We start from the raw sequence: 25,003 nt of genomic DNA, 5'->3' as shown, positions 1-25,003 counted from the left end.
TTGTCATGTGACACAGAAGTCACGTGACGTAGGCTACCCGGTTAACGTCCGAAATTCCCTCTTAATACCTTTTAAACGCTAAAACAGTATGTGAGTTATTTATAGTATGTTTGAAACCTTAGTATGAAACTGAAAATCAAATAGTACGCGAATTAGATGCTATATCCGAGGAGATATTAGAGTATTTAACTCTGGACACTACGGATCCCACAATGCAATGCGGTAGTAACGACAACGTTTATAACGGACAGCTCTGTAAATGTCTTATAATAACACTTCAATTTAACTGTTAGTATAAGATTTAACTTTTTTAATCGTAATATATATTTTTTAAATTTAATTCACTTTTATTTTCACAAAACCGTCATTTTGATCACGTGAGGTTGACACGGGTTACCATGGTTACACGTCGCTTCTTCAACCGGCAAGGAAGCTGTCAGGAAGTGACGTCATTTGCTGCTCAGTGCATCCTAAAAGATGCATACTAGAATAATAGTACACATATTGAGTATTTAGTACAAAGATTGAGATATTACCACAGTTTTTACATAATTAATTTGATTATTATCCTAGCAAAATATTATATACATAAAATTACATGGCTTAAAAGAATACCCTCTTTTGTTATTTTTAAAGATGATTTTTAAAACATATTTGATCATGATTGATGATATAAAACTCAAAAATTCTAAATTGACTAAAACAATTAAATTGTTTAGACATTTTAAATTTATACCAATTGTTTAACAGACCCTGAATGTTTTGTTTTTTATTCATCTTTTCCTTTCCTTAGATTTTATTTGTTGTATAATTAATAATTTATTTTTGTATTATTTTTAAACCTCACAACAAATTAAACACTGATTATCACTGTCAAACTTTTATTAAAAATGTTTCAATATAAAATAAATAAATAAATATTTTTTAATTTATTTGTATTTATTGTTATTTTTTATTCTTCATAATTTTGTATTTTATTTTATGTTGTTTTTTTGTATGTGGGGTTGGTATGGTTGAGTCTATCTGTAGATGTTACCTTTTTGTTTGTGATGAAAATTAAAAAAATAAGTAAAATAAAAAATAAAAAAAGTGTTTCAATTCAACTTAAATTAAAATTAGAACAGAGCAACAGGATGAATGTTAAATTCTACATATTAGCTTTTGAGCGTATATAATATACTCGGATGTAATCACCAACATTTTGATTAGTAACTGTAATTTCATTACATATTTTTCTCAGTAACTGTAACTGAATACAATTACATTTATTTTGTAATTTAATTACGTAACTCCGGTATATGTGACTAGTTATTCCTCGACACTGATCCTATAGTATAGTATAGTATAGTGTGGTGTGGTGATGTAGTGTACTGGTGTGAGTTTGGGTTATTGCAACAGGTTATTCATCTGTAAAATATATATACAAAATAATATGTATAAAATATACATAAATATAAAAATGACTTCTGACTGTGTATATTATGTAACATTCTGTAATATAAATGAAATAAATATATATATATATTTTTAAATCAACGTTACAGTTAGTGTGTGGGAGATTTACACAACAACATAAAGGAGGAAATAACGAGCCATGTCCAGTCCAGTTGCAGGTGAGACTAACAACGTGTTTAACAAAGCAGCATTGACAACAAATCTTTTCACACAGATGCAATAGATGTTATTTTAATAGGTGTTCAAGAAGTAATAGTTGCGTCAGCAGAAAGTGTAAAAGGAATAATAGTTGCATCAGCAAACAGTGTTATGACATAGGAGTTGTGGGTGGGGTCGGGTGGGGAGGTATGAGGGATCCCTCACTAAGCAGGGGTTCCAGTAAGGCAAGGCTGCATTTAACCACTGGGCTGTAACAATCAAAAAAACCACATCTGCCATGATGATTACCAGTAGCATGAATTAGATTAAGCACATGTTGTACAAACTACCAGAGGAAAAGAGACTTAAAAGATCTGGCGTAGCCTCTTCTTTACAAAACAAACAAACAAAAGGAAGCCATGATCTACATTCCAGTAAAGGGTAGATTATCTTATACACGTTCATGTATAAATGGATGCATATTCAGTTGTATATTTTATTGTTTTTGTTTTTTTATTCAACTAAAACCTATAAAAAGGAACAGTAATAAATAAGTTGAAACTCAAGCATTCAATTGTTCTATCTGATTGCAGGAGCGTCCTCGTTTTATAAACTGTCCTGATCAGACTTTCACTTTTACTGCAAAGGAAAAAAAAAAAAAAAAAAAGAAGTAGCAAACCAGGGAAAACTATTCTCCCACCACTCAAAATGCAAGAATCTCTGTTATCAGTCTCATGGATGCTCACACGGTACGGTAAGTCCTTTGGACTTAAAACCTCCACACGTTTCCATTGAGTTCGCAGCACAGCAGCTATCCTGTCATGAGAACTGTCGGTTTGTAACGAACTATGCACCTAAGGAACAGTATACCATCATAGCATACATACAGTACAATCAAGACTGAATTAGAAAAATACAGGTACAAAATGATTACATTCAAGAAGACAGTACTAGCACAAAAGGGTATTATAGTCATTTAGGTAACTAATATAGGAATTTAAACTTTATAGAAGCATTTTCTAGATAGAAAAAGTGAGGGGATGGGGAAATGACGGTATATTATGGCTGTTTGGTAGATGTGTGGATTTGTTATTGACTGGATTCTCGCATATATAATAGTTAAAATGCATAATTTCCATAGAGTGGGTAAAAATTATATATTTTCTTCAAAGACCATGATCATTTTGGTTTGGGTCATAAGGTGCAAATACTGTATATTAAAAGAGGCATCGAGTGTGGTGCCCTTTTGTTGCACTTCATTCCAACTCTGGGCTCAAACACCAAGGAAATCCCATTAGATACACAGGAAGAATTGTGCTGATATTGTTACCTGAAGATTTACACACCTAGGAAATGCAGTGCAACCGTTATGCCAGCTTTCTGTTTTTCTTAACAAAACAAAACAAAAAAAACAAAACCAGGATTTCCATTTGAATATACCTTTCCCTTTTCTTTGGCAAATGTCAATAAACTCACTTGCTGTATGCAAATATATCTCTATTTTGGGGGAAGACAATTTCTTTGTCTTTGCAAAGAATTACACTGATGTCCACCAGTGGAAGAACTATACAGTTTACTGCTTGGATGACATCATCCTTAACGTAACTTTTTCTCATATTTGAAAAAATAGATATACCATTTATTATTTTTAGGATTATCGTAAAGCATGGTGTGGTTCCCTTAAGCTTAGCTGGGAAAACATTTGCAGAGAGTTTGTGAGATAGTAAGGAGAAATTTAGGAGAGGAATTATAGATTTGTTGCATTGTACTGTACTATTTGCACACAAAGGGCCTACTTAAGCAACACATTATTACCACGTAACAATGCCTTGATATAGGAAAAATGCTCTATTTCAAGACGCATGAGTTCTCAAAGACCCATTCATTTCTTATTTCTGTCATTCCTGTCTTTAAGTGTCCAAAAGAACACATCCAAGAAAACGGTGATGCAGTCGCAGTCAAACACCTCCAGAGGTGAAAAAGACAAGCTCATTGTCAAGAGACTGTGCATTTTATCTCAGTGCCTGTTTGCTTAGCAGGTAAGCATACTGTAGATGCATTCATCGCTTATGAGCTTGATCTTTTTTTGACAACATTCTTAATCCAGTAAACATGACCTCAGGAAAAAAAGCATAAAGAGGACCTAGTTAAAAGAGCATCATAAACGCACACTCTTTAACAGAAAAACGATTAAATAGAAAACAAAGAGAGCTATAAAAGTTAGAAATGTGAATCTAAAATGTGATGAAGTAAGTATTGGTCTACACAGAGGAGCAAAAAGGCTGCTTGGTAAGGAGGCGATGGGGTATTGCTGGGGGAGTCTGTGTAGCTCTCAGCTCTTCCAGGTTCTTGGGAAGACAACAAACCCGCACCTTAACTGCTTCCTTATCTTATTTTCCCTCACTACTACAGCCGATTCGCTGTAAACAAAAAGGTAGAGGCGTGGAAATGGAATGATTCGGACCAAAACATTAACAAAAACAAAGCCAAAAATAAAGAAACACAACGTTGCATCTAAATATAAATACTTCTAAAAATCAAAACATTGATTACATGTGACCTCTGAGTAGACCATTACTTGGCAATCAAATCTCAAAGGCCGAGAGGACAAAAACAGGGAATCTGTTATTAAATGCCTTGTCTCCATTAGCTGTGTGAGGAACCATAGCATTGCATGGTCGGATTTAAAAACACATCAATATTTCATTTCTGTATTGTGTTGTTTTTTCTCAAATTGCTCATTTTATGAGACATGTATAAAACAATTTCATGAAACAAATATTCTACTTCGATTAACAAACTTCTAATCTCTTTATGTTGGAGCTTGTGGCCGGGTCCTGAGGACATTGAAGACACTACTGAGAGGCTATGGTGTAAGAACACTGACTGGTGGAGACAAGGCATCTTATTACCCTTCCAACAGCAACTCAAACTTCAGCTACAAATTAGTGCAGTGTTTATGTAATTAAAAAAAACAACAAAAAAACAAACACCTATTCAATGAAATAAGTTGCACACAAGGAATTAACCCTTTCTAACTGCTACGCAAAACTGCAATAAGATCAAGTATTGACAAAACTGCATTTCACTATTCAAAAAAAGGTTTACACTGACTTTAGGACTGTGATGGCGTTGAGCAAGAAGCTGGTTCTAGGTCCGGGTGGGAGGGTTAAGGCTATATTTGAATCACTTTCACGCAACCTCCCCATCACAAGAAGAAGGAGTTTTTTAAGCTGACCTAAGCTGTCTGATAAGCCCGACAGGACACTGTGAACCTACTACTAAAGGATAAGCAGGACAACAAACACCCTCAGCTATATAGTCAACTCTAGTTCAGATGCAAAGTATGCACAGGTCTGCTCTTACACATTCAGTCTAACACGATTATTTGTAGCTACCACATACTGTTTTACAGTAGCATCATAACTTACATATCAAATACTCAACCATGATTTCTTCATAGTTGTGAGTACACCAGATTAGTGTACCGACAGGGAAACACTAAAGCAAGTAGTTGGTAATGGAAGTCTGTCCATCATGATCATATTACCCTGGTTAAAGTCATTTTGGGTTGAAGCTGGAAGGAATGGTAGGGATATAAACTATTCAAATACAGAGGTATTCTACCAGAGGTGGAGGGAACTCTTCAGTAGGCGTGTGTGTGAGGTAAAAAGGTGACAGAAAGCTGTGTTCGTCTATAAAATGAATGCAGTGTTGGGTTTTGTTTGCCCTACCTAAAATGCTATTTTTTTTTAAATCGCAAGACTTGACCTTTAAAAGTGGCCTCTATTTGACAAAACGGTGTACGATAAACCCATGACAACCATCTGTATAAGGGAAGCCATGCACTGGGAGACAGCTTGGTTCTTCCACAGGCCCAAACAGAGCATCTAAAGGGGGGGTAAGAGGAAAGGCATCCTCTCTCAAACCAAAGGAAGGCTTTCGGGGGGGAAACACTGAGATAGCGAGGAACAGGGAAGAGGAGGAGGAGGAGGAGGAGAGGGTCTCTTAACCCCCCACCGTGAACCCGAGCTAAAGTAAATTCACCACAGGGGTTGAGGTGGAGTCTGTCCAAAGCTTCCTGATCGAGTCTCCCTTCAGTGTAGGAAAGTAAAGCTCCGCTGCTAATGTCCATGTTGTGGCTTCTCATACCGGCATCAGAGTTTCACTGATCAGCGCAGGAGATGAGGACCGGAGTCTGGCCGAGCTCTTTCTTCTGATTCTCAGCCAAGCCTCTCTGGCCTCTGAAAACAGGACATTAAAGACTTCAGCGTTTGTTCACACGTTTTCAGATAGCCTGTGGTTTTTAAATGAAAGCATATAGGGAATCTGCATGAGGCTCTTTCGTCAGAGTTGAGGTCCAGTGATAACTTCAGTTGAGAAAGGTGCTGCTTTGTAGAATTACACGATGAGGACTGACACAGTGGACCTCATGCAATAAGTATTCTTATCCTCACTTACTTTTCTCCGTGAGATTTGTCTGAGTGTTCCAAGTCAGATTCAGCGAACCCGCTTACCTGCACTAACTTGTTGTGAATTGCTTGTTTTAACCTGTTTGGGGGGGGTGCTTGATTATGTTAATGATCAAATCTCACAAATTGCCATAAAAGGCTACCTGCTCTGCTAGATCTGTGGGCAGGTTTCATTCCCAAAAAAATGTTACCAAAGAGTAAGAAGAACTTGGGAGTCCCACTGTTGGACATGAGCAGATGTGACGACACGTGACATGCTGTATTTAGCAGTGTAAGTAGTCATATTAGGGCACTTGAGTACTACAGCGGTCCACACTGTGTCATCAAAGAGCTATACTGTGACAGAGATAAAGAGGGAATGGTGTGACAGGAAGTGAGATGCCAAAAAACATTGTTCAATGTCAGAGAGAGAGAATAAGAGAAGCCATTGTGTTACAGTTTGTTCCTCTGGACAGAGACCTGCATAAAGACCTTGAGGTAGCTGCTGGAGTTTTCCAAACAACCACAGAATTGTAGATATTGTCACACCAATATTAATTCAGATTGAGGCATTATGATTCTGTATCTGCACGACTGGTGTACGGACCCTATCTTACACCCAGGCCGACGCTCGTTTGCAAATTGAAAGTGCACGAGCGTCGGTCTGGGTGTAAGATAGACAGATCCGTTTCCTCAAGATAAAACCGTTCCCTTCTCCAATTTGCCAAATCCGCCTTTTAAATAGCAATGCGCCAATGTGCAGGCGCACCTGGCTTTTAAAGGAAACGGGAGACGACACTAATTGGATAAATTCCTGTTACGCCCCAAAACACACCTATGATTAATTAAGACATTTAATACAACCCCTTTGCCCCTTGCGCCTTACTTTACGCCCAGATTATGCGCCGTTTAACTCCCAAAAGTGGAGTTGGAAAAGCACTAATTGCACTTGCGCCACAGACTGTAGACCATGCGCATAAACAGTGGCGTCTAGGTAGATCTTTGTTTTTAATGTAATAAATTATTGTTCATTTGATACGGGGTCTCTCCTGATTGAAATCTATTCAACAGTGTTGTATAGAAGCTGGGTTTTCTACCTGTGAACGTTTTCCATGGCTGCCACCTCAGCGAGAGCCGCCAAGCTGAAGAAAGCAGGTAGCTCTTGAGGTGAGGTGCTCCTCTCCGTCTCCTCTGGATTACTGTAGCACCCTTTTTCATTGCATAAATTCTGTTGGGGTAATGGCTTCTTATCCTCTTCCTGGTTCGGGTCCCTAGTTTTGTCCTCTGAAAAAGAAAGCAGAGCATTTCATTTTGAGTTTCTTTTTCAGATCTATAAAATGTTTTTTTCACTAAATTAGAATTACCACCCGGCGACCACGGCTGCAGCTTTAATACATAAATGTTCTTAAAATACAGCTCATAAAGGAAGAGTGAACTGCTTGAGAAATAATAATAATAATAATAATAATAATGATAAAAAGAGAATTTATCTAACATTATCTAGCGTGTACAATTTAAACATACGGCGGTAAATTATGGCTAAAATAATCGATCAATCCTTCGTAACTCACCCTCGGCCGGAGACACGCTGCCGTCGGCTGTGCGCACCAAGTGTGTGATCTTGGTCTTCCTAGCCTTCCTCTTCTGGCTACCAACTAACATCTCCATACTAGCGGTGCCCTGGACATCTGGGCACATTATGGCAACGGGGGGGGCACATGATTTGGCTTTTGAAGCTGACTCCAGCATGGTGGAATCACTCTGTACCACTGCTGAGGAGAAAAGGTTCAGAATAGCACGTACATGTAGGTAGTGATGCAAATCAAATGTGTTTCAGTCCTCTTATCAAAAAAAGGGAAGTTACGGAGAAAACAGTTCTTCATTCATTTGTTTAGTATCACTTTGACTTAACCAGATGAAAGTGTGTTGTTTGCACACAGGCCGCAACAGCTAATTATTAATACATACTTCATAGGAATATATACATTTCTTTATAATATAAATAGTGCAAGTTGAAACGTGAATGTAGTACATAAACCACAGACTTGTTTACTGCAAATTATGAAGGTCAATTCTGTAATTCAAGTTCACCAATGGAGATTTAAAAACTAGACATTCAAACTGTTGTATAGAAAACGTGTCAATGGGTTAACAGCTGGAGGAATCGGTTAAATATCCTGCTTTATAATTCACAAACAGCAACGTTCTAGTTCACCTTTGTCCACTGCACCTGGTTTCTCCTTTTTTTGTTTTTGCTTCCTACTAATCTTGTGGAATGAAGTCTTTTTCTGAGATGGAGATGACCCTGATATAGCAACAAAAAAAAACAAAGAAACAAAAGAGCATGGAAATGCTGTGTTATGGAGTCAAAATGTTTTGGCTTTAACAAAGAGTAGTGTGGAAAACATGACTCTACAAGCAGGTGCAGAGTGGAACATGGATACGATGAGAGGATATATTAAAGAACAGTAATTGCTTTTATTAATTGGAAGATATCTCTGATTTCGTTCTTACCTTTCCCAGCTTTAGGGACTTCCTCTTGGACGACGGGGCTGTCGGGCTTCTTCTTCTTTGCGACAGCAGTCCCCTTCTTATCGAATGTCATCGGGCTGTACTGTGGCAGGCTGTTAAACTTCCTCTCAAACTCCTCCTCCAGTTTCCCGAGGCTGGCGAGGCAAGTTCACAGTTTACATGACTGAGCAAATAATCAATAGCCTGACCGAACACGAAAGCAATCAAAGCAAGCATGTAATACATTTCCCTTCCAGAGATTCTTAAACAGTGAGAGCATCAAACTACCTTCCTCCTCTCCAAACTCAAGTGAGACACCGACTCCACAGTGTGGCATAGTTTCCATTTCAATTGTACATGTTTTCGGGAGACTTTAAACCAATCACAGGCCGTCAATCACTCGTGAACTCCGACCAAATGGTCAAACTAGACAGCGCTGAGCAAATATGAATCAATATTCTGTTACTGTAATGCCTATTTCTCTCCTCAAATGATCTCAGAAACATCTTGTAGTGTACTGTTTAGCTGTAAAATGAGAAAGTTTGTGACCTGGCAGCCATGTGGAGGCAAGAGCACAGCCAATAGGAACGCTCTCTCTCTCTGAAATGACCTGTGATTGGTCAAAGTCTCCCGTCACAGGATAGATTTATTTAAAGCCTGAAAACAGAGCCATGAGGAGGTGCAGAAGTCTCAGAACACTTGGATTACAATATGCTGAAAGGTTATTATGGAATTTTTTCCTAATGATGCCCAAAATATACTGCGTACTGAAGCTTTAAGAGGATGTACAAACAATATATGTTGTCAGATTTTCCATATTATGTTTTATACAAGGGAAGAATGCTAAAAATGACCCGTTCTATCACTCCTCCGGAAAATGCTGACGTGACTCACCCCTGTGAACATTCATCTTTGGACTTGGACTTCTTCAGCTTCTTGGGGTTATTAGGTCCTATCTGAGTCGCTGTCCAGCTGTCATCACTCCAGTTTGCATCGTGATCAGAAGTACGGAAACCTCTTTTACCTGCAGACACAACATACACACACATTGATTCAGACGAGATGGTGCTTCCTCCTACAATCATTAATCAGTTTGCCCTCTTGAATCAAAATGGATACCTCGGTCGATATTGGCTCTCAGTGAAGTCAGCATTCCCTCAGAAACGAGGGTTTTGTACAAGGCGCCTTTACAGCTCCGCTCGGATTTCCTGGAGCCGAGGCACTCCGCGTTGGAGTCACAGGTCCCGTCGCTCGACCTCTCCTTCCCCTTGTCTTCCTCTCTGAGCTTAGCAGGTGAGGGGCTGCCGGGGGAGTGATGAGCTTCTGCCACGCCGCCCTGAAGGTCTGTGCTTTCTAGATTTGCTTCTTCTGCTTCTGCCCTGGGACTGACGTCAGTCATCTCTTCCTTCATTTCCACCTCAGAAGAACTGTTCTGCTCACACTGCCCGCTGTCGTCCTCCATCTCATCTTTTTCTTTAACCAAGGTCTTGACTTTGGGCTTGCTCTTCTTTTTGGGCACGCCGAGGTTTCCGCCACTAGTACTGCTCTGGATCTTCCTTTTGGGCTTCTCCTCGGTGTCCTTCCAGGCCCCTTTGGCCACTGCCTCAATTGTACTGAAGACACTGTCCACGTTTGAGTCCGCATGGTTACACTTCTTGACGATCTTCTTTGCCGGGCACGAGATCTCCTCGTTATCGTTTAACTTGGCCACCTCTTTTTTCTTGCTCTTGGGTTTGACACGTGCATTTTGGCTGCTGAGTTGTGGGGGAATGGCATCAGTGGAGGTAGAAGAGACGGAGGAGGAGAGCAAAGGTAAGAGGGCCGTCGTGTGAGAGGAGGGAGGACAGTCGTCAGCGTCTGCTTTCTCCTCCTTGATCTCTGGATCGACTGCAGCTTGCTGGAGAGAGGCTGTAGACGAGCTGTCCTCGGGCTGCTCGGAGACCACCGTGTCCATCTTTCCTGCTTCAGACGCTAAGCACATCTTACCGAACACAACACAAAAACTCAATGTCAAACAAATGATTATAAAACGACAACAATCTATGCTCCTAATAATAATGTACTTTCTAAATGGATCAGAAATGTCTACTAATTGCATTGTGTAACATTTTCTAATAATAATGATAATCTTGCCATGACTGAATGCTTTATTCCTCCTCTTGGTGACAACAACCTTGCAAATCTTTATATTTTCTAAGCAGATATTTATATACACTTATATGTAGATCTACTGATAGCATTAATGACAATGTGTCACATGACATAGAATCAGATTTATGCCAATGATTGAAAGACACAGTGGTAAGTAATATGTCTGTCTGTCACTGTGCATTGTTAAATAAACAGCAGTAAACTGTTCATGTTTGTGCTCTTTACACAGTTAATGTTGAGTATATGGACAATAAAAGGACAAAATGTATGAAAGTAAAGTAAAATGTTAAAGTTAAAAAGGTACAGTGTGGAGGATTTGATGGCATCTAGTTCACTCCTCCCTTTCCAAGACTGCGGTAACGCGAGCCGCCGAGTGCAAAACCGCGGTAACGCCGTTGGCCTCGCTCGGAGGCCGTCCTCACCGTAACACCACTAGCTCTTGTGGTACGGAGCTCCAACATTACTAGGAGCAACGGGAGCCAGACAGCGCAGAGTCTGACTTTTGGAGCTTTTAGCTACTTTCATTGGAAAAGAGTTGGCAACACTGGGCTGGGTTTTTCAGTTGAATCATTTTAAAAAGATCTAGTGTACTCTTGCTAGTTTGTCAACATTACCAACCCTACATATTAACATTAAAACCTGTTATCAAATAAAGCTGCAATGTGTCACTGTCAAACTGTCAAATGCCTCACCTCAGCCAGCTGGAAGAGAGCGGACTGTCTGCACGGTTTTCCTTCAGGTGCCGCAGAGAAAGAGGACTGTGAACATACAGTAACATGTTGGTGTCACCTGTTGTGCTTTTTAATGAGATCACACTTTATTCAGCAATATTTAATTTCTACAACAGATGTCACTGTGTTTACTGTTATAGTAGGAAGGATTCAATCTGTACTGGGTTACACTGGCTTCACCCAGCCTAACAATGGTGATCCTGGATAACGGCATCACGAAGCTGGTTATCAACGGACTCTAGTACGATATTAGATGAACTGGAGACACACAATGGAAAATTTGGTTATAGCGGCAGCAAAGAGTGATATTCAACGAGGTGAAATGTAAAAGGTGAAGATGTAAAAACACTAGAAATAAAGTCCAAATTGTTAAAAGTAAGGCTATAAGGCTATACATGTGTGTGGGAATTATGACTACGTTTGCAATGCACATTAAGTTAAAAGAAATGTAAGACTGTTTGTGCTGCTAAAGCAGAGAGGAGAGGAGAGAAGAGAAGGAAATCATTATCATCATTCTGAGCTGCAGTGATGGAATAAGAGTCTAAAAGCATCGACACGGTCAGGATGAAAGAAACTTAAATATAACTGTCATTATGTCCTTCTTTAGTGTGGTTTGTTAGAAGCTCAGAGAGGACACTGCAAAGCATTTAACCGATCCATAAACAATATCTGTTGCTCTGTTTTCTTATCACTTCATTGTAAACACGTTTGTCCCCGTCGGGATCCTGTACAAATGATGACTTCATTTTTCCAGTGAGCTGACTGGTCAGTAGTTCCGCGGGGTCTCTGCGCTCCTCATGTGAATAGACCGGCAGACGCGAATGCTTGTCCGCCTCGCAGCACGGAAACGGCCTTTGTGCTCTACTTTATTCTGTCGGTACAACTGTATTTAATTAAAATATATCTTAACTATAGACTACATATCTACAGAGTATCAAACTAGTGAATTATTATCATATTGTCGGAGATGTGTCTGTTTTTATTCCGGTGCTTTGACACCCGCCCGCCCACCCGCTCGATCGCTCTCATCCCCGGCTCTCTGAAGTTCTATCCCCACTGTTTCCTGGCAAAGGCAGCGGTGCCGGCGGCGCGGAGGTCCCCGGGGACCGCCGGTACAATAACCTTTTATTTTGATGTTAATAAAATTGTACCCAAATTCACAAATATGTAGGATATTACTACTGACATTCATGTAATATTACGTCACAAGTGGTCACTCAAGACGCATGTGGAGACGCGTTCTAATGACAGGTGTGAACAGACGTACGTCGAGCTGACCACTTCAGATCACTTAATGGCAGGTCTGAACGGGGCCCTGATCCTCTGAAGTTAGCCGTGGAGCACTGGTTACCATGGTGATCTATCCCAGGTAAAAGTTACCCAGCTTTGGTGATACCGCAAAACCTTAAGTTAAGGCCAAAGATAGCTGGATAACCCACTGATCTCACAAAGTGGAACAGGACCCGTGTGTTTTGTTTGTTGTGACCGATCACATCCGCCGTTTTCCTGAAAGCTGAACATCTTTTAACTCATCTTTTGAAAGCACACGTATTGTATTTGCTCAGCACGTCACGGCATCAGACTGCCTGTTAGATTACGTATGTGATACCTTGTGTGTGCAATACTGACATTTTGGCCTGAAGGTGGTGCTGAGACGGCTATGCACATAATTTTCTTGCCATGTATTGATTAGACAGTGAAGATTTTGGTTCAACCAAGAAGTAATATGACCAATTAAAAATCCATCTTGTGTTTGCAGTGACTGGAGGAACTCGTTTTGCAAAAGGGCGACTTTGTTTGTATGTCAGCAACTGTTTAAAATGTGTCTATGCACATTAACAATACTGTCATGAAACCAAAGTAAAGTGTAGTTGGTACATCATTCATTCAGTCATACCTCTGCCAGGGGGGAAGGGGAACACTTAACCCGGCTTTCAGTAACGTCAGGCACTCGGTTCGGTATTGTCCCAGACAACATCTGTAGATTGAAACAGGTGAGCGAAAACAAGTCAATCCTCAGATTTGAAATGACCTGAAGTGAAAGCATTCATTATGCAGGATGGCCCATTTCAGAATAACAGAAATGATATAATTATATTGTTAATTATTGATACTTGTAAGCATTTTAATGTTGCAGCTGGTAAAGGTGGAGCTAATTCTTCACAGCTGGGGAGCTTCAGCTATCAGCTACTGCAGGAAGAGGTATTATGCTGTGATGTACGTACTGTAGGTCTTACAAAATATTTTTAAACTTTGCACATATCACTGTCTAGTCAGACCACATCAGTGACTTGCTTTAGAGAGACAACACAAACTCAACTAGTCTAGTAGAGTAGAGTATAGAGAGAAGAACACACCTCTTCCTCATCCCCTGGAAAGGAGTTCCCTTCGCTGGCTGCGTCCGGTAAACTAGGTTTAGTACTGGAAGGGATCTGGAGAGGTACACAATACTGGGGTTAGATAACTTTAAATTCAAAAGCATGATGTAAAAAACACTGTGCTGCAGATGAAACTAGCATCGGTGATGAGTCGGATTGGAGAAAGGATGCCCGACAGCGACCTACCTCTCTGTTTGTGAGGGCATGTTCCCCAGCTAACAGCAGCATGCTAAGGCCTCCCATCTTTGTAGGATCTGACAAACAAATGACAGCAGTTACTAAAACAATCCAACATTTAGTCACGTTATCACCGAACAAACAATGTTTTATACACACACCTGCCATGGCGAAGTTCAACTGAGGCATGCTGTCAGTTTTGGGCACTTTTTTGGCAGTGGTGGAGTCCTTGGGTAAGTTGGAAGAGAAGGACCAAACTTTTTTGCGGGGGTTGCTGACCGTCTGACAGGAAGGGCTCTTCACTGGTTTGCTGGTGGTGGGACACCACTTGTAGCCCGGGTTTGCCTTCATAAAGGCATCCTTGTACTGAAAGAACAGAAGTGATTTGGTTACAAGCAAAACCTCACAGGACCCTCAGTCAGTCAGAAATTCAGTTTAACCTGCTTCATCAGGACAGTGTGAGTTTGGTTTGATCAGATTTGATTGAAAGCGGCCTGGCAACATAAATCTAAAATCACTACTGCCCATATCACAGACATCTAATAGTGTCTATCAAGGGGACAGTTCAGATGTGTAGGAGTCATCATCGCTTTGCCTCATAAGTGGCAGGTGTGGTGTTGGATTGCATTGTGAGATTGTTAGCAAAAAGTAGTGTTCATGCTATGGACACAGTGCGTCAGTCAAATCAAATTGACCTGTTGGAAACGGCAAGTAAACAAACAAAAATGTCTTTAAATGTCCATCTAGCTCTTCAGCTGAAAGTGATGGAGCTTGTCGCCAGCAAAGTTGCACCAGCGCCTTAAAACTCGTATAGTAGTATAGTCACCTCCTTGGCCATGTCAGTGTATTTCTGCTTCTCTTTGGGCTCCAGCACAGCCCACCAGTCAGCCAGGATCTTGGTGGCCCCGCGGTTATCCAAGCGAGGGTGTTCCTGCCGCACCAGGGAACGGTGGCGTTTGCAGAAAAGGAGGAAGGCGTTCATCGGCCGCCGTGCCCGCTGTTCGTTGGAGTCCTCCTCCACTTCCTCTGTTGTGCTTCCACACTGCACCTGCGACACCTGGTCCTGCTCACACAGCACGGGCTGCTAAAAGACAAATTCAGAAACCATCAGATACAGTGGCAGTAGATACTAGTAGGGCTGTCCCCGATAACACTTTTTGGGCTTCGAAGCGTCGGTGAGAAATATCAGAAGGTATTCGAAGCTTCGTGGCGCAGCAGGCCGACATGTTCTTCTGTCTGTCTCCATCTCCCGATACCCAGGCTTTGGGTATCGGCTGATACCGAGTAACGATCTGATACTAGTGTTTAATTGATAAGCTGTATGCCTCACTGTGTGGAAGTGACTTGGTCAAAAATCTTCAAAATCAGGTTTAATGCAGCAACAAATTGGTCAAAACTTAAACAGGATTCAATTTCCAGTATATAATGTATGTAGTATATAAACATAGAATTGAATTTCAAAGATCGGCACCGTTGTCACCGATACCCGATCCAGCTATCTGAGTCAGTATCGGCCCGATATCCGATCCAGTACCGGTTATCGGTGCGTCCCTAATGTTGAATATGAATAATGAATAATGTTGTGGGATCATTCCTTATTTCATGGGGTATTTTGGGATTTATACTTTATCTTTACATACTTATATTGAAAAAGAAAAAACAGATTTGGAGGTTGATCACTCACCTTCTCCAGCTCCTCCTCATCCTCCTCTTCTTCCTCCTCAGAGAAATCCAGAGCCTTCTTGGAGAGAAGTGGGTGCCACTGCAGGCATTTGCGCTTGGGGCGCTTGCCAGTGACCTCCCCTGCAACAGGTGGCTCCTTACCCCTTCCTCCACCCTTCATGGTACTACCGCACCTAAAAACAACAACAGATTGGGCACATCGTAAGACCAAAAACATGCATCCTAATGTGCATCATTAGTTATTGAGAGATACCTGCTCCCACTACGGGTAATGTGCACAACCTGAGCAGAACATAATGACTTCAAGCAGTTATGCAATAGCTATGGGATTTTTGATATAAATATTAGTAACCACATCGGGCCATATTTCCAAAACAAGTTCATTAATATAAATACAGATGAGATTAGAATAACTAGATAAAATGGGTTGAACTCTGTCTTCCAGCTGTAGTAATAGAAATGTTAAATGGCAGTATGGGGGTTGATCTCCGTCCCTGTCACATTAAGGCACATCAAAGTGGGATTGATTTAAAGCTAAAAGACTATTTTAAACCTCTCGATCGCAGCTTCTGTCTATATTTGGTTTAATATAACATGAGCTAGGGAGCGAGTGAAGAAGCCAAATTATCCCCCCACTGACCGTTACTTCATTAGCCTTAATTTACAATGCTAATTTTCTCCCTTAACTTGCCTGGAAGGATCCCCCCCTACTGTGGGACCCATGAGTAACATGAAACAGAGCTGCAAAGGATGGTCATTTATAGCTGATGGACTTAGCACTGACTTAGATATTGAATCAGATACTGCTAACGATCTAATCAGGATCTAAGAGGTCACAGAGCTGCACTGAAATACCAATGAGAAGAACTGATACCGATGAATATTAAGTTGATGTTAAAGTTTACATGGTGGTCCAGAATGAGTAATGAAATCATTACGATCAAGACCACTTGGAATTATTTTCAATTTATTTATGTTCCTACAGACTGCAGTGTTATTAGTAACCGGAGGTGTCGCTGCAGGATTTGATAAAATATCTGCATAATGGATATTTTTGATACTTTGTTGGAGGATCAGTTTGAAATATTTCAAAGCTGCAGGCACTCAATGCAGTTTGTGTGAATCTCCACCAGAGCTGTCAAAGTTAACGCGATAATAACGTCTTAGTAACGCAAATTAGTTTCAATGCCACCAATTTCTTTAACGCATTAACACAACTTGCAATTTTTAAGGTTGTAGCAGGCTCAGTTTTAAAGACAGTGAAGATACTGGTATCATATGAAACTAGAAAACATAAGGAATCCATCAGTACCAACCATGTCATACTAGCTTGTCGCAATAAAGGCTAAATAACGCTCCAAACTTACACTACATTTTAGTGAAAAAAAACTAGCATGTCCTTTTTCGAAGGGGTCCTTGACCTCTGACCTCCAGATCAGTGAATGTAAATGGGTTCTATGGTTACCCACGAGTCTCCCCTTTACAGACATGCCCACTTTATGATAATCACATGCAGTTTGGGGCAAGTCATAGTCAAGTCAACACACTGACACACTGACAGCTGTTGTTGCCTGTTGGGCTGCAGTTTGCCATGTTATGATGTCAGCACATTTGTTTTATGCTAAATGCAGTACCTGTGAGGGTTTCTGGATCAATATCTGTCATTGATTTGTGTTGTTAATTGATTTACAATAATAAATATATACATACATAAAGCAGCATATTTGTCCACTCCCATGTTGATAAGAGGATTAAATACTTAACAAATCTCCCTTTAAGGCGATTGAATATTTTGATCAATTGTCATTTATATATATATATATAAATGAATGTGTATGTTTTTATAATGTATTTATACAGTATATACACACACATATATGTATATACATACATATATAAAACGGTGCCGATCTATTCAATTCAATGTTTATATACTATATACATTAGTTGTTGCTGCATTAAAAAGGTTTACACTTGAGTTGTAATTCCTATTAATGTTGAAGAGTTATTACCAAATTGCTGGCGTACCATTTATTATTTTAAAAATGAATAACAATTCAGTAATTGTATATCTATATATGTATGTATTTGTTAATTTTTTTTTTACAATGTTAAGAAAGCAAGTTACCTAACACATAAAAGAATGATACCGGTCACTTCCACAAAGTGAGGCATATTAATTATTATTGATGAAACACTGGTATTGGATCGGTACTCGGTATCGGACTATAACCAAAGCCCGGGTATCTCATCGGTATCGGGACTGAAAAATCCCGTATCGGTCCGGCTCTAAACGAGACGAATGACCTGAATCTGAGTAAAAGAGTTTGGAGAAAATAGGCTTCTACTAGTCGTTGCTGTTGACCAGAAAGCAACACGCTTTTCCCTGTTACTGTTTACTGATCACTACAAGAGCTGCACAAGATCAATAATGGACTCTGTGCTTTCTTGGAGCTTTTCCTTGGCAAGTTTTCGTTGCAAAAAAAATATAACAGGAACAAATATCACAACAGAAAGTGGTCAGTTAGCTTCAGACTTCAAGAACTGCTGAACGTCAAGCAAGTCGTTAAGTTATGTAAAGTGATTAATAAGTGAAATAATTCCTTGTCACCACATTTCAGGAAGAATTGAAGACTTCTTGGGAAACATAACGGGGACAGCATATTACAATAATTAGATCTGCTGTGTTGGTTAGTGAATCTTTGATCCTTACACTCTCGAGTCTTCTAAAGGTCTGTTGTACTCATTTAGCATAACAATATCAAAATGTGATTAAGTCAAGAAAAGTAACCTGGCCTCTTCTCACCTTGTATTCAACTTAACATCTCTCTAATAAAACCAAAAAAGGGTTGAATCAACAAATATGCACCCTATCACAGACATTTTCTTTTTTTTTTAATTAGCTGCATATTTTAATCAGTGGAATTACTGAACATTTGGTAATTAAACATCTCTGTAAATATTGTCTTTAACTGGTTTGTATTTCTCAACAAGTTGTTCAAATGAAATTAGCATCAATGAATGAATGATCCTTCTGTAAACATCATCCAGACGTCTTTGTATTTATGAATGTTGAGTGGAAAACAGGGGATACTTACTGAAGTAAAAACTATGCAAATGCTGTGATGAAGTGATGAAGATGAATCTGCCACAGCCTTTGTCATGCAATGACGATGACCTATAAAAATACAAGACACTGCTCTCAGTCATGCTGATCATCTTGGCAACAATTTTTACAACAACAACAACAACATATGCAGGAGAAAAATGTGTGCAAAGCAAACTTTAATAACGGAGCATTGACACCTGCATAAAGCACAAGAACCTCGTCAAGCTTCTCAAATATGTGTTTTTATTTATAAGATACTTTCTGGTGGGAATATTCAGGTCAATTCTTACTCAACCCGTCAATCTCTAGATCTTCATCCTCCTAACTTCCTCACTAGTAAAGGTCAATTTTCAATAAGATTTAGGGGAACCAAAGTATGGAGTAGCCTTTCACATCTATCAATAAACTGTTCGTCTGTCAAATGTTTCTAAAGTCGCTTAAAGGGTCATTTAATTGCTGTCTTGTAATTGCTTTCCCCATGTTGTCCATCTATCTGTTTTTTTACTTTTTTCCCCACTCACAATGTTGTTTGAAGAATTCTTTATAGATATTTAAATCAACATCCTCCTCACAAAAAAATAACCATACACTTCCATGCAACACAAACACTTGTCTTTTTTGATATATTTATTGTTATTATTGTTATTATTGTTATTATATATATATATATATATATATATATCTTGTCCCAATTGTTTGTTATCACTATTATGTAGTCATATTATTTCTTTATATTAATCTTGTCTCTGGGTTTCTTGCCTCTTCCTGCACTGTATATTATTCATTTATTTTTTACGTTATGTTGTATAGTCTTAAATTGTGCAAAATAAATAAACAATAAACGAGTTCCACAGTAATCAAAGAAAGAGACATGACATTTCATGTATTTTACATATCTAACAAAGAAAACAAAGAAAAGATAAGACAAAACAATACCTCAAAGAAGAAGAACAAAAAAAAACACACTTATCTTTTTTGATATATTAACTGTATTGTTATTATTATATATATATATATATATATATATATATATATATATATATATATATATCTTGTCCTAATTGTTTGTTATCATTATTATGTAGTCATATTATTTCTTTATATTAATCTTGTCTCTTGGTGGAGGCTTCAGATAAGCCCAGTGTTTTTGTTTTGCCTCTTCCTGCACTGTATATATTATTCATTTATTTATTTAATAATATGTTGTATAGTCTTAAATTGTGCAAAACAAATAAACAACAAACAAGCTTTCAAAGTATACAGTGGGACATTTTGTCTGATGTGATTACTGATCACTTGCAGTCGATCCGCCCTTGTGGCCAAAAAACAAAACATGTAGGCCAAGAACCACTGCATGCATTTCACATGATTTAGCCTTTAAATGAAGCCGGCCTAGTGGCATGGGAGTGTTTGGAGCTGCGCAGAGGTTTCTAGTTGTGATCTCTCAGGTGAATCTGCTGATGGTCTGTCTGTCTAGTCTGTCTGTCTTGGTGGAGTGAAGTCTGCAGCTATACTGAAGCTTCAATAACAGCAACATAATGTGTGAAGTGTGCAAATAAACCATCCACTTGCATACCTAAAAAAGCATGCATTTTCATCTCCTTGCACAAAAAATGTCGATGTGAGCTCTCTGACAAGACAGACAAGCCTGAATGAGAGTCCATCTTGCTTTGGGTTTGCAGGAGAAACCCCCTCACAGTCACAGTACAGTAGTGGGGGATATTTCACTCCTGCTGTCAAACTCTCACAATGTCTTGATGTCATCAAAACATCCACAGTGATTAATTAAACTGGGGATTTTCTCCCCTCGCACATGCATCTGTGCACAGGGTTTTGCAGCCCAGTGGCTCCATTTCCTTGCAGTGTTACCAGGAATAAAAAAGTCAGCTAGTTAGCCCGCTAGCGGTGTAGCCTGCTAACTGGACGTGTCACACGGTTTATAACATCACAAAGGTTCCTGGTACTCTGTAAGCTTCTGCTGACAAACACACAACAGACTCAAATTAAAATCCTGGTTCGTGCAACTGTTAGTTTGTGCAGGTTTGTGAGTATTTGATGCGGATAGGAAGAGAGGAAGAGAGGAGGAAGAGAGGAGGAGGAGGAGGGACATCATGTCCACAGCAGCGATAATAACACATTTCTCTGAGAGTGACTGACTGGAGATCAATGAAAGAAGCTCAAGTTGTCTGTGATGAATCGTCTCTCTGTGATGTGTGAACGTACCTCTGATATCGTGCTCGAGTAGCAGAGAAAGCCTCTCATCATTGATGCCGTCCAACCTTTTTAACTTATTGACACATCATAACAGTTCAGTTCAGCTCTGACTGGCTGTAACGTTACTGGAACACAGCTGTGTCAAGTCGGACACAATTAGAGGCGCGCAGACCGGAAGTTCACTCGTTTATAAGCAGAATTAAAATGCAAAGAAGTGTTAATAGTCTGTTTATTGTCAATACTGTATTTATTGTTCCTATTTTTAAAATTTCCTTCTATTTATTATCTATTTTATTTGCTGCTGTAAACTGCAAATTCCACCACTGTGGGACTAATAAAAGAATATCTTATCTTATTGCTCCAAGTCGGGAGATGATGACTACATTGTCTCAGGAGCCCTATTTGTATTATTACATCCCAAACAAATTTAACATTGTAAGTAGGCCTAAGCCTGGTATTATAATTATTTTGTTAAGGCCAGTTTATTTTTACAGTACTTTCATTAAAAGTGCTTTACAGAAGACATAGAAGGTTACACAAGACAATATAAAAAAAAGACACATTTAAATGGGATTTTAAAAGAGTACAAGAATAATATTATAGGGCATAAATAGAGCAACTATGACAGAACTCTGATGGTCCCTAATGTCCCGATAATACTGCCTCCGTGCACAGACTATAGGACGAAACATGATAACTCTATATTGGAGGAATGCTACCTTTAAGTTTAAGTTTAATTTATTCACATAAAACCACACAAAATCCAGTCAATGAAAGAAGGAAACATGGTGAGGCAGCTTTTAGCTGCTACGTTGCTCAACTGTGGAACAAACTTCCAGATGAGGTCAAAGATGCACCGACAGTAGTCATTTTCAAATCTAGACTCAAGACCAAACTGTTCTCAGACGTTTTTCTTAATTGATCAAATGCTGCACTTTACTGTCTTTCGATTGTTTTTATTATCCGTTTCATTTTTTTCTTTTAACTTATACTTGTATATTCTTTTATTCGTTTTTATCTTATGCACTCTGTGCTCTTTTATCTTGCTTTTATATATGTAAAGCACTTTGAATTGCCTTTGTGTATGAAATGTGCTATATAAATAAACCTGCCTTACCTTGCCTTGCCTGTATTGTAATGTATTATATGTAATGTTGTTGTTTTTTCTTTGTTTTCTTATCTGGACCTTGAGTCTGCAATAAAGTTTGAATTGAATTGAATGCTTTTATTGTGTAAACCGGAAGTCCTCCTCTGTTATCCTGTGTAACTTAACAGTGGTACAGAAACGCAGCTCTCTTCAGCTAGATGATGAATCTCACTGTCGGTCGAAGGCGACACATTAAAACGACCTCGACCCACCAAAGTAACACCACAACGCGTTAAATCAGGCAGAAACACGGTCTTGTTCAGTCATATAATGTGACAGAAATCACTTTCGTTTTCCTCCAGTACGGAGAAGCTTCTCCTCTCGGCGAGTAGACACAGACACACATATATTTATATATTTATATATTATATCTCCTCCCCTCCCCCGGTCTGCAAAGTGCTCTCACACCAGACTGGCCTGCTCCTGCTAACAACATCCTCTCACTGAAACCAGTAACTTCACCTGGTTGATCTGTCTGATGGACTAAAGATCAGTCAGAAGCTTCAGAATGTCCCCAGAGAACCATTTCCTAAATGTATCAATGTGTGTCACTTTAACTTGTTTCCTGCTGTTTAGTGAGCCTGATAACTGATACAATGTTGCAAAAATGTATGACGTCAGTCCATCAGAACGTACCTGTCAGCAGCAGAGGAGTTCACGAGTCTCTAGTCGGCTGGAAGTCTTCTTATATACGCTTTAAACCGTGATATTATCAACAGTTTCAGCAGCATACTGTACACACTGAAGAGATCCAGCCCACCTTGTCATGTAATGCTGCATCTGATTGGACGCTCATTTTGAGTGACAGTTTGTTTCAACCAATGAGAAGCGACGTTATATTTCCAGTGTTTTGAGATTAGTGTAAGGTCCTCAACAGTAATGTTCAGGACACGTGTGGTAGATTTAAGGCCTAAATTGAGGTTTATTTTTATTATTTATTTTGATAGGGACAATTTAACATAGTTCCAATACAGGGCATGAAACTGATAGTTTATATTCTATTGATAGTTTTCAACTTGTGTACCTAGTTGGGCTTTTACATGAGAAGAATAATTAAAATATACAACTATATATATATATGACAAAACCAACAATACACTGCAAATATAAAAATGTAATAATCAGAATCTTTATTTATTGCCAGGTGCATCAGGTATACACTAGGATTTTGCTTTGGTTCGTCGGTGCAAATAGGTAGTAAAAAATAACAATAGAATAATTAAAACGTTAGAATAAAATAATAATAAAATAATTGAAATTCTAGCAATATACAAATATAAACAAAGATACAAAATATATATATATAACTGTATAAATAAAATACACATCATACATAGCCTACCACAATATACCAATACACATTGGTAATTTACAGTAAAATTAACTAAAAATGGATACAGCTCTGGTTAGCTTTTAGCCAGCACTTACCCTTTGTTGTGAAGGACTTTATATCTGGAATTAGTTTGATTTTGGTTGGTTAATGTGTTCCAGAGTTGACAGCCTTTTATGGAGAAAGCTGATTGTCCAAATGTAGTTCTACGATGTGATATTTTACAGTTCACCATGCGCCTATAGTTACTCTGTTACTGTCTTGTCTTTGGATATAGAGACAATAGAGACTATTAACACATTTAAAGACTAATTTGAGAAACCAAAAAATGAGTAATGCTCTCAGAGCTCAGTAGATTGTCTTTTTAGTATGTGACAATGAGGCTTTTTGTCCATTATTTTCAGCGCCTGATTGTATCAGGATGTGAGAGGTTTGATTGTAGATGGTGATGCTTGAGCCCACACTGTCATTACAATATGAGAGAAAATCATAATGTGGGTGCATAAATAACTGGGTTGCCTGCATGAGTGGGTATGTAATGTCTGATTAATTTAGAACAATTAAGGTTGGTCTTCAAAATGTTCTTCATATGTTTATCAAATTCATTGACTTCCTCTATTTCCTCATTCTGTAATACAATATAAAGATAATGTAAACTTCATGTGTGTCTGTAGTGGGCCTATTCAGTAGAGGCGGGCCTTCTACAGGCCTCTTTTTTCTTTAATCTCCTAAAGAAGGCAAGTCCAATCTTTTGATCACTGGGTACTTATAGTTTTCTTTAGAAGAGATAGCCTATAGTGAAGGGGACTTATTAAGAGGTAGCCTTTTGTCAAAGTGTCTCTGATCAGCCTGCTTGGTGATTGATTGCATCAGTTAATCAGGAAGAGGTGATAAACTGACGACCTTAAATTGAAAAAGATCAAATTATGTATATTCACCTTGGCTACATGGGAAGAACTTAATTTAATACAGGATCTGCGGTAATAAAATGAACATACATACAATAAACAGCACTGACTGACATTAAATTCATTAATCTAATAATGGTTTTATTTAGCACTCTAACAGAGTGTCAATGTGCTTAACGTGTTATTGGGAAATCAAGATAAAACAATTCAGCACAGTAATATTAAAGCTTCAGTAGGCGACTAGTTTTTGTTCCATAATAACCTTTCAGCATATTGTAATTCAAGTGACTTGGGCATCAACACCTCCCTCTGCAACTGGATACTGGATACTGGACTAACCCTAACCCTATCATAACCAACAGGCCACGGGCTGTTGGGTTAGACAACCACACATCCTCAACCCACACCCTGAACACCAGCCTCCCACGGGCCTCTCCCTCCTCACCTACGCCTGCACATGGTTCCAACACCATTATGTGCTTGGCCTCATCGACTACAACAATGAGTCAGCCTACAGGGAGGAAGTCCAGCACCTGGTGGCGTGGTGCGCTGACAACAACCCGGCCCTCAACACCGAGAAGACCAAGGAGCTCATTGTGGACTTTAAGACCAAAGGTGGC

The 25,003-nt window shown here is 39.1% G+C and overlaps 1 protein-coding gene across 11 annotated transcripts; it reads right to left on the bottom strand.

Annotated features, from left to right (window-relative positions):
- Window positions 1-1,656: 1,656 nt before the first annotated feature.
- bbx (BBX high mobility group box domain containing) lies at window positions 1,657-23,063 on the bottom strand. Of its 11 annotated transcripts, XR_012590199.1 has the most exons (17): window positions 21,008-21,163; window positions 18,774-18,853; window positions 15,677-15,848; window positions 14,819-15,076; window positions 14,154-14,358; window positions 14,002-14,069; window positions 13,795-13,869; window positions 13,335-13,415; window positions 11,399-11,464; window positions 9,675-10,536; window positions 9,450-9,579; window positions 8,559-8,710; window positions 8,260-8,349; window positions 7,616-7,816; window positions 7,142-7,328; window positions 3,688-5,837; window positions 1,657-3,581 (listed from the first exon to the last, which is right to left on the bottom strand). XR_012590199.1 is itself a non-coding variant. In XM_074610066.1 (16 exons), the coding sequence occupies exons 3-16, from the start codon at window positions 15,833-15,835 to the stop codon at window positions 5,759-5,761; spliced, it is 2,610 nt and encodes an 869-aa protein (XP_074466167.1). In that variant the 5' UTR covers window positions 15,836-15,848; window positions 18,774-18,853; window positions 22,782-23,063; the 3' UTR covers window positions 1,657-5,758. The 11 variants fall into 11 exon arrangements, 10 of the variants coding, with proteins under 10 accessions (XP_074466167.1, XP_074466163.1, XP_074466161.1 ...); XM_074610066.1 differs by lacking the exon at window positions 21,008-21,163 and adding an exon at window positions 22,782-23,063 and having other exon boundaries at window positions 1,657-5,837; window positions 14,819-15,073; XM_074610062.1 differs by lacking the exon at window positions 21,008-21,163 and adding an exon at window positions 22,782-23,058 and having other exon boundaries at window positions 1,657-5,837.
- Window positions 23,064-25,003: the final 1,940 nt, after the last annotated feature.

This window comes from Sebastes fasciatus, chromosome 16 (genome assembly GCF_043250625.1).
Source record: "Sebastes fasciatus isolate fSebFas1 chromosome 16, fSebFas1.pri, whole genome shotgun sequence".
Classification (NCBI taxonomy): domain Eukaryota; kingdom Metazoa; phylum Chordata; class Actinopteri; order Perciformes; family Sebastidae; genus Sebastes; species Sebastes fasciatus.
The sequence above is the reverse complement of the archived record's forward strand: the minus strand, read 5'-3'. Positions and strand labels throughout refer to the sequence as shown.

Bases quoted from the DNA above. Each gene is read 5' to 3' on its own strand.
- bbx (XM_074610064.1), bottom strand. From the start codon at position 15,835: ATGAAGGGTGGAGGAAGGGGTAAGGAGCCACCTGTTGCAGGGGAGGTC. The intron at 14,070-14,153 runs GTGTGTGTATAA...TTTGTTTGTCAG, and splicing joins GTTGAACTTCGCCATGGCAG to ATCCTACAAAGATGGGAGGC. The intron at 11,465-13,334 runs GTATGACTGAAT...GTATGTTCACAG, and splicing joins CCCCTTCCCCCCTGGCAGAG to TCCTCTTTCTCTGCGGCACC.